Source organism: Protomyctophum parallelum (assembly GCF_964188405.1).
Source record: "Protomyctophum parallelum genome assembly, chromosome: 2".
NCBI classification, from domain to species: domain Eukaryota; kingdom Metazoa; phylum Chordata; class Actinopteri; order Myctophiformes; family Myctophidae; genus Protomyctophum; species Protomyctophum parallelum.
In genome coordinates this window covers 22,361,259-22,375,500 of record NC_139699.1, presented here as the reverse complement: position 1 = coordinate 22,375,500, position 14,242 = coordinate 22,361,259, and the positions used below count along the sequence as shown (strand labels likewise).

The 14,242-nt window shown below is 44.2% G+C and overlaps 1 protein-coding gene across 6 annotated transcripts in view; it reads right to left on the bottom strand.

Annotated features, from left to right (window-relative positions):
* Nucleotides 1-14,242, bottom strand: part of adamtsl3 (ADAMTS-like 3) — a 189,339-nt gene that overhangs the window by 150,883 nt on the left and 24,214 nt on the right. For all 6 annotated transcript variants that reach the window (XM_083759131.1, XM_083759134.1, XM_083759129.1 and 3 more), the window contains exon 3: nucleotides 7,840-7,929. In XM_083759131.1, the coding sequence (XP_083615257.1) occupies nucleotides 7,840-7,929 (90 nt within the window). The remainder of the gene's footprint in view (nucleotides 1-7,839; nucleotides 7,930-14,242) is intronic.

The following is a 14,242-nucleotide window of genomic DNA, read 5'->3' as shown; positions in this document are numbered from 1 at the left end:
ATAATAATAATCAAAATCAACAAAGTATCTAATTTTAACAAAGTATTGGAAACTGGAAATACTCAAGTAAAGTAAATTCCACCACAGGTGGGCGGGCACAGCAGATTGGTTTGGATACTTCAGTTAAGATTACATCACCACTCACTCACTCTGCTCCTGGCCTGTTGCTATGGCAACACAAAGAAGTACCTGCACCGTTCCTAAATGGAGAACCGGAAAAAAAATCCTTTGATTCTGCATATCTGGAGATTGAGAGTGTGCGTGTGTATAGTGTGTATAGTGTGCATGCCTGCCTGCGTGCCTGCGTGCCTGCGTGCGTGCGTGCGTGCGTGCGTGTGTGCCTGCGTGCCTGCGTGCGTGCGTGCCTGCGTGCCTGCGTGCGTGCGTGCGTGTGTGCCTGCGTGCCTGCGTGCGTGCGTGCATACACATGCACAAGAGCTACAGTACAACTGAAGTTGGGTTTGAAGGCACAGACTCAGACAGGTTTGTTTTTCATTAACATTAAACGATCAAAATCACTTTAAGCGGTTGATGAGAAGTTTGACATGCTTTAAGCTACAGACGCACATTGTAACAGCATGTCTATCTCTGGGACCCCCAATGTATATTGTAAAATCAATGTTAATTTAACTCTGAGAGTGTACAAATGGAACCAAATGGACCCGTTAAGTTCCATTTGTACACTCTCTGGGGACCCCCTGGAACTCCCTCAAGGACCCCTAGGGGTCCCCATACCCCACTTTGGGGACCACTGACATAAAGCATAACCATCACCACCCATTGTGTTGCATCGACTCCTGTTTGCCTCATCGATTGCTGATTGAGCCGCAAGTCACACACAAACCACCACACACACACAAACACACCTAAGAGACTGACTTGGTATTCAAGCTGTGTGCAGGGCCAGGAGGACACAGTTCTAATCTCATCACCATGAATCAATATGCCAACCTGTCTGCCTGTCTGTCTATCTGTCTGTCTCACACACACGCACCAGAGTACACAGGCTGTCTGTCTCTCTCTCGCACACACACACACACACACACACACACACACACACACACACACACACACACACACACACACACACACACACACACACACACACACACACACACACACACACACACACACACACACACACACACACACACACACACACACACACACACACACACACACACACCACAGACCACAGTGCGGCTTCGGGGGGGCTGTGGGGTATCACGTCTCCGGCGTGTCACCTTAAAAAACAAGCAGTGGAGCTATTAGCCATTAGGGCCGCGACCACAACTTCCCGCTTGACTCCGGTCCGCTCAGAAAGCTGCTTCCAGAACGTGCATGGCGCACAATAGAGCGTTTGTCTGCGTGCCCGGGCCTCCGTCTGTCACTCACACCTCGGCCTGGCCGGCACAGCTCACTGTTATTGTAACCGGTATCGATAAAGCACCAAGTCCAAGTTCCCAGAACGTCAGAGACGTGTGGGGAAGGTGGGGTGCGGGGAGGCGTCATTCCAAATACTATACAGCTTCTGCAAATGGCGAGCTGTGATTGGCCAGTAGCCACTTTGAGTGGCAGTTGGGAGGAAAACACTCTGGCCAGGACATTAGTTACTATTCTGTGACTATCTCGGACAGTGACAGCGTCTCAATCGAACTTCGCAACGTTCGGCATGGTAAGTCGCTCGGTGGCGTGGCACGTACGTGGCTCCAGTTCGCTTGAGACAGCGGGCCTCCGTTGTGGTCAGAAACTATATCTTAATCACTATAATTGCAACAAAGGTCTCTGTGTGTACGTACATCTGTACATCTGTAATCCATGTGACTCGAGAACCGTTCGCCCCGCCGACTTCAAATTCGACACACACGTTCCCACACCACCACAGGGAGTGCAGTACCCGGTGTAGAGTCCGTCGCATATCCGGTTGCCCAGAACCAGGACAAAAGCCTCCACCCCAGGCTCTGGACAGTAGGGCCCAAATTAGCCAATTGATCACACCTGATATAGATCTCCATATACAGTATGGAGCTGGCCTGTTCTGACATCAAAATGTTGTTCTGACATCACAATGCTGCGTGTGCCACCGCCAGTTTCCAGTGAGACCCTGCATGGCCAGACAAGGAATACAGACACACACATAATTCTGCATAAAACAAATCACTGCATAACTGTGAGAGCCTGTGTGTACCATTGCCTGACTGGATGTGCGATGCATTTCCAATCATTCACCGCTGCCCAATGGGCACTGTTCTAGCACTTTCTGTTGTTTCTGTTGGCTGCTCTTCCAGGCCAACTGAGGAGGAGGCACTGCTTCTCGTGCACAGCACAGTGTGATTGTTTCCCGTCAGCCTGGCTGAGTACCTCCGTAACAAGGGGAAGGATTTTACGAGCGCACGACGCAGTGCAGCGCTAATAACGTTCCCCATGCACTCCACCTGGACAACGCTCCTGCATTCTGTGCATACCGTGGCTAATGCTACCGCTCGTCTGCCTGCTCTCCGCAGAAGGCACTTTGATCAGGGATTCAAACCCCTTTTAGAACAAGTGTATGACTGTACTGTGCTGTTTGCATTTCGGTCTAATAAAGTATTAAATCAATCATCACCTTTGTGTATATGTGCCTCTTTTTGATAGAGAGAGATAGTCATGGCAGCAAGACCTTTTTTTTTTTATCCAAAATTAATACAAGTTAATAGACTCTTCACATGTCTGAAATAAATGTCAGAGCTGAAATCGACATGTAAATATGAAATAAATGCTTAACATGTAGCTAGGTGTAATGTTAGAGACCACAGAAGTGAACCTTTCAGGCCTGTTTTCTCAACTCGCCATTTTCAAGACATTACTCTATAAGCCACATCTCCAAAACTGGTGGCTCAAACTGAACAACCAATATGTCAATTTGAAACTATGATTCCCTGCTTTCATATGAAATGAAACAAAGAAAAGTAAAAATAAATTCAATGACTTAGCCTCGGTCAGAAACTGTCACATATGTTTACCCAATTGATGGCAAAACAACAAGTTTACCAAAGGCTAAACACAAATATAATTTCAAACACTAGAAGAAAATGATATAGGAAAACATAATTTAGAGTATATATAAAGTACATGTATTGGAACACACACACACACACACACACACACGCACACACACACACGCACACGCACACACACACAAACACAAACAAAATATTTGTACATTGAAACCTTCACACGTAAGGATATATAGTTTAGCATAATGGGCCGGTGGAAATGAACAAAATGAAACCCACATATATATCATGTCTGGTGGTTGATTTATGCCTGTCTGAAGCGAGCAGAAAGAGGCTCCTATCGAGGCCTTGGGGAGGAAGTATTATTAGTCACAACTATTAGTCTCCACTCCCACAGAAGAAGTATATAGGCCTAACTTTTGTCTGTATTGGTGCGTGCGTGCACTCTCATATCTCATATCCTTTTTTTCCTTGCCGTGCTCGATTATTGTAAGTGTTCCTGACATGGCCGTTATATATTATATTGTCTGTTCGGAGCTACAGTAGCCTATATGGATCCTTCTGCTGGCTCTTTAACCCGATCTGGGAAGGATCCCCTTTTGGTGTTTCAAGCATTATGTTATAAGTTAGCTATTGAAAAATAGCAGATCTACAAGCAAAAAATCGTGAAAATGCGGCGCAAATCTTTGAATATGTATTTATCTTTCAGAGCGTCACACGCAACGTGTTGTTTGTGGGCTTGTAGATCGGCAATTTTTGGCCCGCCAAAATACATTTTGTTCCACTAAATCAACTGTAGTTTTAGTTGTCTAAAACTAAACTAACACTAAAACATTCCAGGTGACTAAAATGTGACTAAAACTAATTTAAAACTATTCAAGAGACTACGACTAAAACTAAAATAAAAAATGTGCTGCCAAAAACAACACTGCATAACTGAGTGGTTAGTGAGCCCGCCTGGGGAGCCAGAGTTGTCCCAGGTACGATTCCAGGCCAGGCCAGCAACGTCTTGTAACTTAACTCATTGATCTGCCAATGGTGTGTTTTTACCTAATGGCACTATTCGCTAACCTGTGGGTCACCATTGGTTTCGGGGGTTCCCGCGCAGGGCCGGATTAACACCTCTGACGGCCCCTGGGCACTGAAGCTCGAAGGGCCCCCCTTCACATGCACGCAAAATGGCTGTTTTGGGCCGTTTTGTGGAGGTTTTATGCCGTTATATTGGCCTATTACTGGTCTCCTACCCCGCCCCAGAGTGACAGCGAGGCAGCTGCTTTACACACGATTGCACTTTTCAGATGCCTTCTCACCAACAATAAAACACTAATCTTTTTAGACACCATTTATTTCATTCGGATTAGCAGGGAATTAGGGGCCCCTGGTGTCCAAGGGCCCCTGGTGTCCAAGGGCCCCTGGGCACGTGCCCAAAGTGCCCATAATGGTAGATCCGGCCCTAATCCCGCGACACCACGTGTGTGTATAGCGTCCCAGGATTACATTACAGCAAATTGACACTGAAAAAAATGGGTTACAGAAATCGTGGAATATAAAAAAAATAAAAGTACAAAGAAAGAAAGAATGTCGTTCCTATACGCTACACAATACTATATAGCTATATATGCTATGAAAAAAAGGAGCCTGACAATTTGATGCGTTATAAATTCTAGAGCCAATGAGTTAATCCCAGCAGCTAACAGGGTAATTGACTTGGTATGCCTTGATGTCTCTCATTTGTGCAACGATGACCTCAAAGGCTCAAAGTGATCCAAGGCCTGCAGTCAGTCAGTCATAGCCTGAGATATCAAATGAACAACCAGTCCAGAGACTCTCTCTCTCTCTAACCAAGTGAGCTCCAGCTGCAAAGGGAAGACAGTGGGATTCGACTTTGTGTTTTGTATAGGCTACGATACAAACTGGCTCCATTTTCACAATATACCGATCGCTCCGTCCACGGGAGCTCGCTTCGCCAGAAACAAACTCTTAACGGGGATGAAAGGTTCCAGGAACATTCACATCACATCACAGCCATGCACGCAACGCTCGCACAGTCCATGGCAGGCAGTGGTGGTTCCCAAACTTTAAAACAGAAATGATATATTCGCCCCCGAGACCCAAACATAGTGAAAATAGCAAGATCTAAAAGCTCACAACGTGTCGCTTCATGCCACATTGTGAGCTTGTAAATCAGCTATTTTCACTACTTAAATATTTTTCTTTCATATTTTCCATGACGCTTTTTTTTGACCCGAAGAGGACTGATTGATTTATTGATTGAAATATTTATTTTTTATAACAGTTTGCAGAATTACAGTACATTTCCAGCACAACTCATTACAAAGACTGTTTACTGTTAACTGTGAGTTAACAACACGTCGCAGCGCGACGCGTTGTGAGCTTGTAGATCTGCTATTTTCAGCATGCAACCAAGTGTAAATGACTTGCAGTATACTGGATCTCTTGTCCACTAGTCCCTTCATAACATTTTTAGTCTAGTCTACATAAATAGTCTAGTGGTCTAATCTGTTGCCGAAATTGCCAATACATTTAGCTTAGTTTTCATGTCGTTTTGATTTAGTTTTGTCAGTGGAAAAGGGTAGTCGATGAACATTTCTCGTCTTATTTTTAGTCGACGAAAACAACGCTGAACGCACGCCCCACACATTCCTGCCGCTCAACAACTACATTCATCCTACACCTGACGGGTCCATTTGGTTCCATTTTTACGCTCTGAGATAAATTAACATTAATTTTACAATACAAATTGGGGGTCCCAGAGATATAGAAATGGCATTAAATGGGGGTCCGTAGCCTTATGCATGCCAAACTGGGGGTCCTTAAAATCCAAATGATTGAGAGTCACTGCTACCTAGAGCCATAAAAATCTTTTCTCATGGGGGTCCGCGGGCTGATAAATGTCCATTTGGGGGTCCTTGACATGAATAGGTTTGAGAACCACCAATCTATAAAGAGGCCACAATAACGAAGCAAAATACCTTACATTTTAGTCAGCCGGAATGTTCTAGTGTTAGTCTACTTTTAGTCAACTAAATATTATAAGATGTTAGTCGACTAAATCTACAGATGATTTAGTCGACTAAAATGCGTTTTGGCGGGCCTTGATGCCGTCGTATTACGTAATGCGTAATTTTACACAAAAGTATTTTACACGAAAATAGCAGATCTACAAGCTCACAAGCTTGCAGATCGGCTATTTTCAGCATGCAACCTAGTGTAAAATGACTTACGCTGGATCTCTTGTCCACTATAGTCCCTTACTAACATTTTAGTCTAGTTTGAATGTGTTGACAAAATTGTCAGTATATTTAGTGTTAGTTTTAGTCATCGTAGCTTAGTTTTCATTTAGGTTCCATTTAGTTTTAGTCAGTGGAAAAAAGGTAGTCGACGGACATTTTTGGTCTTAGTTTTAGTTGACGGATGCAACGGAGACTGGACCGGACTGGAGCGGCAGTCTGGCACTACGCTCCGTTCTGACAGCGCTCCACATCGGCCAGAAGAACCAGAGCATTCCGTATATTACACCGAGCGGGCCAGAAGAACCAGAGCATTCTGTATAATGACGACGCATCCAAGTCCACTCCGTGATCCAAAACAAAGGTCTCTGTGTTTCCGTTGAGGAGTTGTTCTAACCTGATTTACTACGGCATACATACACGTGGACGAGCGGGAGTCCAACGCAGAGCGGGCTGAGATCTCCTTATTAACCGCTCTCCTCCTGTGCCAGATGGATCGCGTTACCACACCGCTGTTTTATTCAATCAAAACGAGTGGGTGGGTGTGTTCCATATTACAGAAGTTGCACACAAGAAGAATGGGGGCATTGAGTGTGAGTGTGCGTGCGTGCGTTTATGTGGGCGGGTGGGTGGGTGCGTACAAAAGTTCAATATCCACTAATTGCACATCGGCGGTGCTAAAACATGCAGCGAAGCTTTAGCAGCAATGTGGATTGTTTTAAACATTTGTACAAATGGGTATAGCTGCACATTGCTTGATCGTCCTCATTGAACACAAACAAGGCTCTGAGGGAACAACAGACCAGAGATGCTCTGAGGGAACAACAGACCAGAGATCCTCTGAGGGAACAACAGACAGACAGAGATGCTCTGAGGGAACAACAGACAGACAGAGATGCTCTGAGGGAACAACAGACAGACAGAGATGCTCTGAGGGAACAACAGACCAGAGATGCTCTGAGGGAACAACAGACAGACAGACAGAGATGATCTACCTTGTTTCCATGTGCTCCTCGCTCTACTGTAGGCCTACATAGATATACTGTAGGTACTTTCTGATGGGCAGTGATTAAATTAACGCACATAGTAATCCCATAGTAATGAGAGGCCTGCGTTTGTTTTTGTTTTTGACGTGTGTCCCGTGAAATTGTTGCGGGCGTGCTCGTTTCATGCACACGCCCCGTGGCTGACTAGATCTGGATTGTCGCGCCCCTCATGAGCAGAGCTGTCGTTGATCCAGGCGACGACTGCGTCACACACTGCCCCTCTGAAAGGACCTAAAGCACCAAATTATTTCTAGCATGAATGTCTGGGTTCGCTGAAGAGAAATAATGTAGAAATGTAGCTCATCAGCACCCACCCAAAACCAACCACCCAGCTGCCAAGTTCATGCTAATGTCATTGTAGCTTAATTTGAAACGGCACGGCCCTCTCTCTCTCTCTCTGTCTCTCTCTGTCTCTCTCTCTCATCTAGCGATGAGACCACTTCACCTGCTAATCAATCTGTGTGGCTTTGCAGCGCCCCCCCTTCCAGGTGCATGCGTGTGCATGTGTGTGTGTGTGTGTGTGTGTGTGTGTGTGTGTGCACTGACCTGGTCGTCATATGGGTAGGTGGTTTCCTCCAGGAAGGTTCCCTGAGGGGAGAGGGCGAACTCTGGCAGGAACTCTGCTGCACCGTGGGCCTGACACGCACACGCACACGCACACGCACACGCACACACACACACACACACACAACAAATGAGTGCTGAACTGAACATTATGAAAACCTTTGAGAACCGTCAACGTCGTATGGGGAAACACAAATGACAGGTGCGTTGGGATTGGTAGAGTGCTGGAATACCGTTATTATGAGCCGGCCTATAGGGGAGCCTAATTTCCGGTTTTCCGCTGTTTACTAATTCCACAGAGAGAAGTTGTATCCTCAGTCGCACGAGTCGCGTCAACGTGCATGTCAAACCAGCTCAGGTCACTTGGCAGGTTGCGTGTGTGCGTGCGTGCGCCTGTCAAACAACTGCCCTTTCCAGACATGAATGCAGCGTTTACTAATGGTGAAAGAAATGCAAATGCCACTCCTCTCCTTTCCATGCCATACCCGAGAATTGCTTTTTTTTCCTCTGAACTAGAACTCGAGAATTTGCTTGGTCATCCATGTCATCGCCGCATCTCCAGTAGCCAATGAGTAGCCAACACGTCATGTTATTATTGAGTTGCATTTCCACGCAATCTTCCAACCCAGTCACGAAGTGACTTTGGTCACTTAATGTTTTTGTTCTTCTTCTTCCTTTTCTTCTTCTTCGCGTTATAGCGCTCAATTGAAAATGTTAACTTTGACACTCCTTATGCCGAACAATTTTCGTGTTCTGACTTTTGACCTCTTACCTTTAGATAACCTGCCATTTTGAATTATATGAAAAACATTTAAAATGTATCTCCTCCCAGGATCTTTGATCAAAATGCACGAAAACTTCTACACATGAACTAACATATTTTTTAAGTGAAGATATGAAGTTTTTATGAGCCAATGAAAAGCGTCATACACTTTACAGTATAGTAGAGGGTCATGCCAAATAGCACTGAAAGCTATTTGGCATGAAAACACATGTTTGTACATGAAAACCCACTGTAGTAATGGATAAATACATCCCCAAAACCAGGACAGTTGTTACCGAAAATATTGAATGAATTGATTGAACTTTGTAGAATGAGTCAACTGACTGTGTCTGCTCAGTTGGTTAACATTAAGGTGACTGTGAGCGGTGACTCCAACAGGCTTTCAGAGCCACTCAGACACTGCTCACCTTTGGAGAACAGGGTCACTGGTTCAAATCCGGGTACCGACCACTCAGCCCGTGATTATTTGTGAATATTGTTCTGATTGTGCATTGTCTTATTTATTGGTCCCACTTTATCGCTGCTTGCAGCTACATTTATTATTATTATTATTCTCAGCGGATTCCTTCATAAGCCCAGCTATGCACTTCTCTTCTCAAAACTCTTGATTCTTCATGTTTCATTGTGATTTATTAGATGTTGTATGGTGACTCATTCGTGTTTCACATGCAGGCTTGTTGTGAGTAATCCGCGTGCTGGAATGATGTGTGGGCCTGCCTGCGACTCTGTGTGTGTGCATGCGTGCGTGCGTGCCTGCCTGCCTGCCTGTGACTCTGTGTGCATGCGTGTCCGTCTGTGCGTGCGTGCGTGCGACAGAGATCATTTAACATTAAGGTGACTGTGAGCGGTGACTCCAACAGGCTCTCAGAGCCACTCAGACACTGCTATGCATTTCCCTGAGGACTGTCTGAGCGCTGGCACGATGCTATAGGACCACTTATTATTATTATTAACCCTCTCTGCCTCTGTGGCGCAGTGGGTTTCAACAAGATCAACAAGACCCAAGATTTAGAATGTCTTGTTGGATAAGATTTTGTCCACAATTCCATGCAGGCAAATCCAGATATATGTTTTAACAATAATCTAACTCTTGAGTAAAATTACGAGAGTAAAAGGATCTAAACATGTGAATCAAGTGGAGGTACAGGGTGTGCCATTCCAGCTCTTCGTGCTTTCCTGACAGTTTCTGAAAATACACGTTTTCCCTACATGGACCTTTAGCCTCACAGAGGAAGAATTATATTCCAAACCTTTAGCCTCACAGAGGAAAAGGTCACGGTCTGTGTGTGAAAAGCCCTTGGTTGCAGACAGAAGGCTGGTGAAGACCCTGTGCCACTGTCAACAATATGGCACTATAAAATATAGACGAGAGAGAGAGAGAGAGAGAGAGAGAGAGAGGGGGGCTTCCTGCAAAGGTCAAGTAAGACAGACCATATGTTATACTTTAGCTATTGAAAAATAGCAGATCTACAAGCTCCTACCGCGCTACGAGCTTGTAGGTCTGCTGTTTTTGAAAAATCGTGAAAACGTGTTGCAAATTTTCAGATGAGGGTCAGCAGCCAATTATATATTTTTGGGGGTCCTTGACATGAAAATGTTTGAGCACCACTGACATAGAAACATGAGTTTTTCAGAAAACTGTCAGGATTTAGAAGGCATTTGTAGAATCTTTTCTCAGGTCTAAATGGGTTAAGACTCAAGAGCATAGGTTAAGGCTAGACTCAGACTTTATTTACAGGGGCCAGTGTCGAATTGCAGCTGTCTGCATATAGTTGCCCTTTGAGAGCGGTTTTGAAGGAGTCAAGGGATTCACATATCTTAATGACTGCGAAATTAATTTAAAACCTTGTTTGAGCCGAATCTGGGTTGCACTGAACTGAACTCCCTCTGGTGTTGACAAGCAAGTCGTTCATGAATGGAACCAAAACCAGTCAATGTCGTCTTTCCCCATAAATAAAGTTTATTATTATTATTATTATTATTTGTCATTAGAGGTGATCACATCAGCTATTTTCGCTATTTCTCGTACAATTAAGTAATTGTCATTTAACCCATTTAGGCTTGAGGCCGATTATAAAAACACCTCTAAATCCTGACCTAAGTTTTCTGAAAAACTTCAAATGTTGATACAGTAGCAGGCAGCAGCATAATTTTTTTAAACATTTTTGAATACTGTATATTGTACAATGTACAGTATTCCCTTTTTTGGGGTTCTGTACAGTATGTACAGTGTACATACTGTACAGAACCCCAAAAAAGGGGTTCCCGGCCTGAGGGGGTAAAACACCAAAAGGGGTTCCCGCCCAGAATGGGTGGTAAGAAGCAACCAAATAAAACCAGAAGGTAAGAAGAAGGAAATTAACTTTTATTTCAACATGAGCGCGTCAGGGTATTGTTATAGAGGCAGACGTGAACGCACTGACATTTGCCGCTAGACATGCTGCCTTGCACACATCTAGTGTATGCATGCACGCACACACACACACACACACACACACACACACACACACACACACACACACACACACACACACACACACACACACACACACACACACACACACACACACACACACACACACACACACACACACACACACACACACACACACACACACACCGACCCTGACACTCAGATCTAGCCTAAACGGATCCTTCAAACGACCCTCCACCCACCAGCACCAGTCCACCCCACCCCACAGACAGACAACCATCTGCTGGAACTATATGACTTCCAAAGGCCCATATAGTGTGTCTGAACAAGACCAACCTAAATAAACACTTTCTTTCTCTCTCTCTCTCTATCTCTCTCTCTCTCTCTCTCTCTGCAAACGTATAAATTAACACTGAGGATTTGTGACATGTGTACTTGCGTGCCTACACAGCGTGGAAAGTGTCCTTAACAAACGCTGAAACGCTTCGGGTCTCCATGCCAAATAGGGTTTTTGTCATTCCTTTTCCCCATGGTTGCTCGCGCAACAGGAGGAGGCATCAACTGAGAACTGTAGTGCCATGTCCAACTCTTCACACTTTCCTGATCTTTTTTTTTTACTGAAAATGCATGTTCTTTTTCCGTTGCAATGTTGGAATCTGAATAGAACTAACATATAAATAACACCTTGGCAAATGCCCCGCCCCCCTTTCTCACCGACAGTGACTGAACTGTTTCTGACAATGCACCGACAATCTACTGAACTGTTTCTGACAATGCACCGACAATCTACTTAACTGTTTCTGACAATGCACCGACAATCTACTGAACTGTTTCTGACAATGCACTGACAATCTACTGAACTGTTTCTGACAATGCACCGACAATCTACTGAACTGAACTGTTTCTGACAATGCACCGAACAATCTACTGATCTGTTTCTGACAATGCACCGACAATCTACTGAACTGTTTCTGACAATGCAATGTCAATCTAATGAACTGTTTCTGACAATGCACTGACAATCTACTGAACTGTTTCTGACAATGCACCGACAATCTACTGAACTGTTTCTGACAATGCACTGACAATCTACTGAACTGTTTCTGACAATGCACCGACAATCTACTGATCTGAACTGTTTCTGACAATGCACCGACAATCTACTGAACTGTTTCTGACAATGCACCGACAATCTACTGAACTGTTTCTGACAATGCACAGACAATCTACTGAACTGTTTCTGACAATGCACTGACAATCTACTGAACTGTTTCTGACAATGCACCGACAATCTACTGATCTGAACTGTTTCTGACAATGCACCGAACAATCTACTGATCTGTTTCTGACAATGCACCGACAATCTACTGAACTGTTTCTGACAATGCACTGTCAATCTAATGAACTGTTTCTGACAATGCACTGACAATCTACTGAACTGTTTCTGACAATGCACCGACAATCTACTGAACTGTTTCTGACAATGCACTGACAATCTACTGAACTGTTTCTGACAATGCACCGACAATCTACTGATCTGAACTGTTTCTGACAATGCACCGACAATCTACTGAACTGTTTCTGACAATACACCGACAATCTACTGAACTGTTTCTGACAATGCACCGACAATCTACTGAACTGTTTCTGACATTGCACTGACAATCTACTGAACTGTTTCTGACAATGCACCGACAATCTACTGATCTGAACTGTTTCTGACAATGCACCGAACAATCTACTGATCTGTTTCTGACAATGCACCGACAATCTACTGAACTGTTTCTGACAATGCACTGTCAATCTAATGAACTGTTTCTGACAATGCACTGACAATCTACTGAACTGTTTCTGACAATGCACCGACAATCTACTGAACTGTTTCTGACAATGCACTGACAATCTACTGAACTGTTTCTGACAATGCACCGACAATCTACTGAACTGTTTCTGACAATGCACCGACAATCTACTGAACTGTTTCTGACAATGCACCGACAATCTACTGAACTGTTTCTGACAATGCACCGACAATCTACTGATCTGAACTGTTTCTGACAATGCACCGACAATCTACTGATCTGAACTGTTTCTGACAATGCACCGACAATCTACTGAACTGTTTCTGACAATGCACCGACAATCTACTGAACTGTTTCTGACAATGCACCGACAATCTACTGAACTGAACTGTTTCTGACAATGCACCGACAATCTACTGATCTGAACTGTTTCTGACAATGCACCGACAATCTACTGATCTGAACTGTTTCTGACAATGCACCGACAATCTACTGAACTGTTTATGACAATGCACCGACAATCTACTGATCTGAACTGTTTCTGACAATGCACCGACAATCTACTGATCTGTTTCTGACAATGCACCGACAATCTACTGAACTGTTTCTGACAATGCACTGACAATCTAATGAACGGTTTCTGACAATGCACTGACAATCTACTGAACTGTTTCTGACAATGCACCGACAATCTACTGAACTGAACTGTTTCTGACAATGCACCGACAATCTACTGAACTGTTTCTGACAATGCACTGACAATCTACTGAACTGTTTCTGACAATGCACTGACAATCTACTGAACTGTTTCTGACAATGCAATGACAATCTACTGAACTGTTTCTGACAATGCACCGACAATCTACTGAACTGTTTCTGACAATGCACCGACAATCTACTGATCTGAACTGTTTCTGACAATGCACCGACAATCTACTGATCTGAACTGTTTCTGACAATGCACCGACAATCTACTGAACTGTTTCTGACAATGCACCGACAATCTACTGAACTGTTTCTGACAATGCACCGACAATCTACTGAACTGAACTGTTTCTGACAATGCACCGACAATCTACTGATCTGAACTGTTTCTGACAATGCACCGACAATCTACTGAACTGTTTCTGACAATGCACCGACAATCTACTGAACTGTTTCTGACAATGCACCGACAATCTACTGATCTGAACTGTTTCTGACAATGCACCGACAATCTACTGAACTGTTTCTGACAATGCACTGACAATCTACTGAACTGTTTCTGACAATGCACCGACAATCTACTGATCTGAACTGTTTCTGACAATGCACCGAACAATCTACAGATCTGTTTCTGACAATGCACCGACAATCTACTGAACT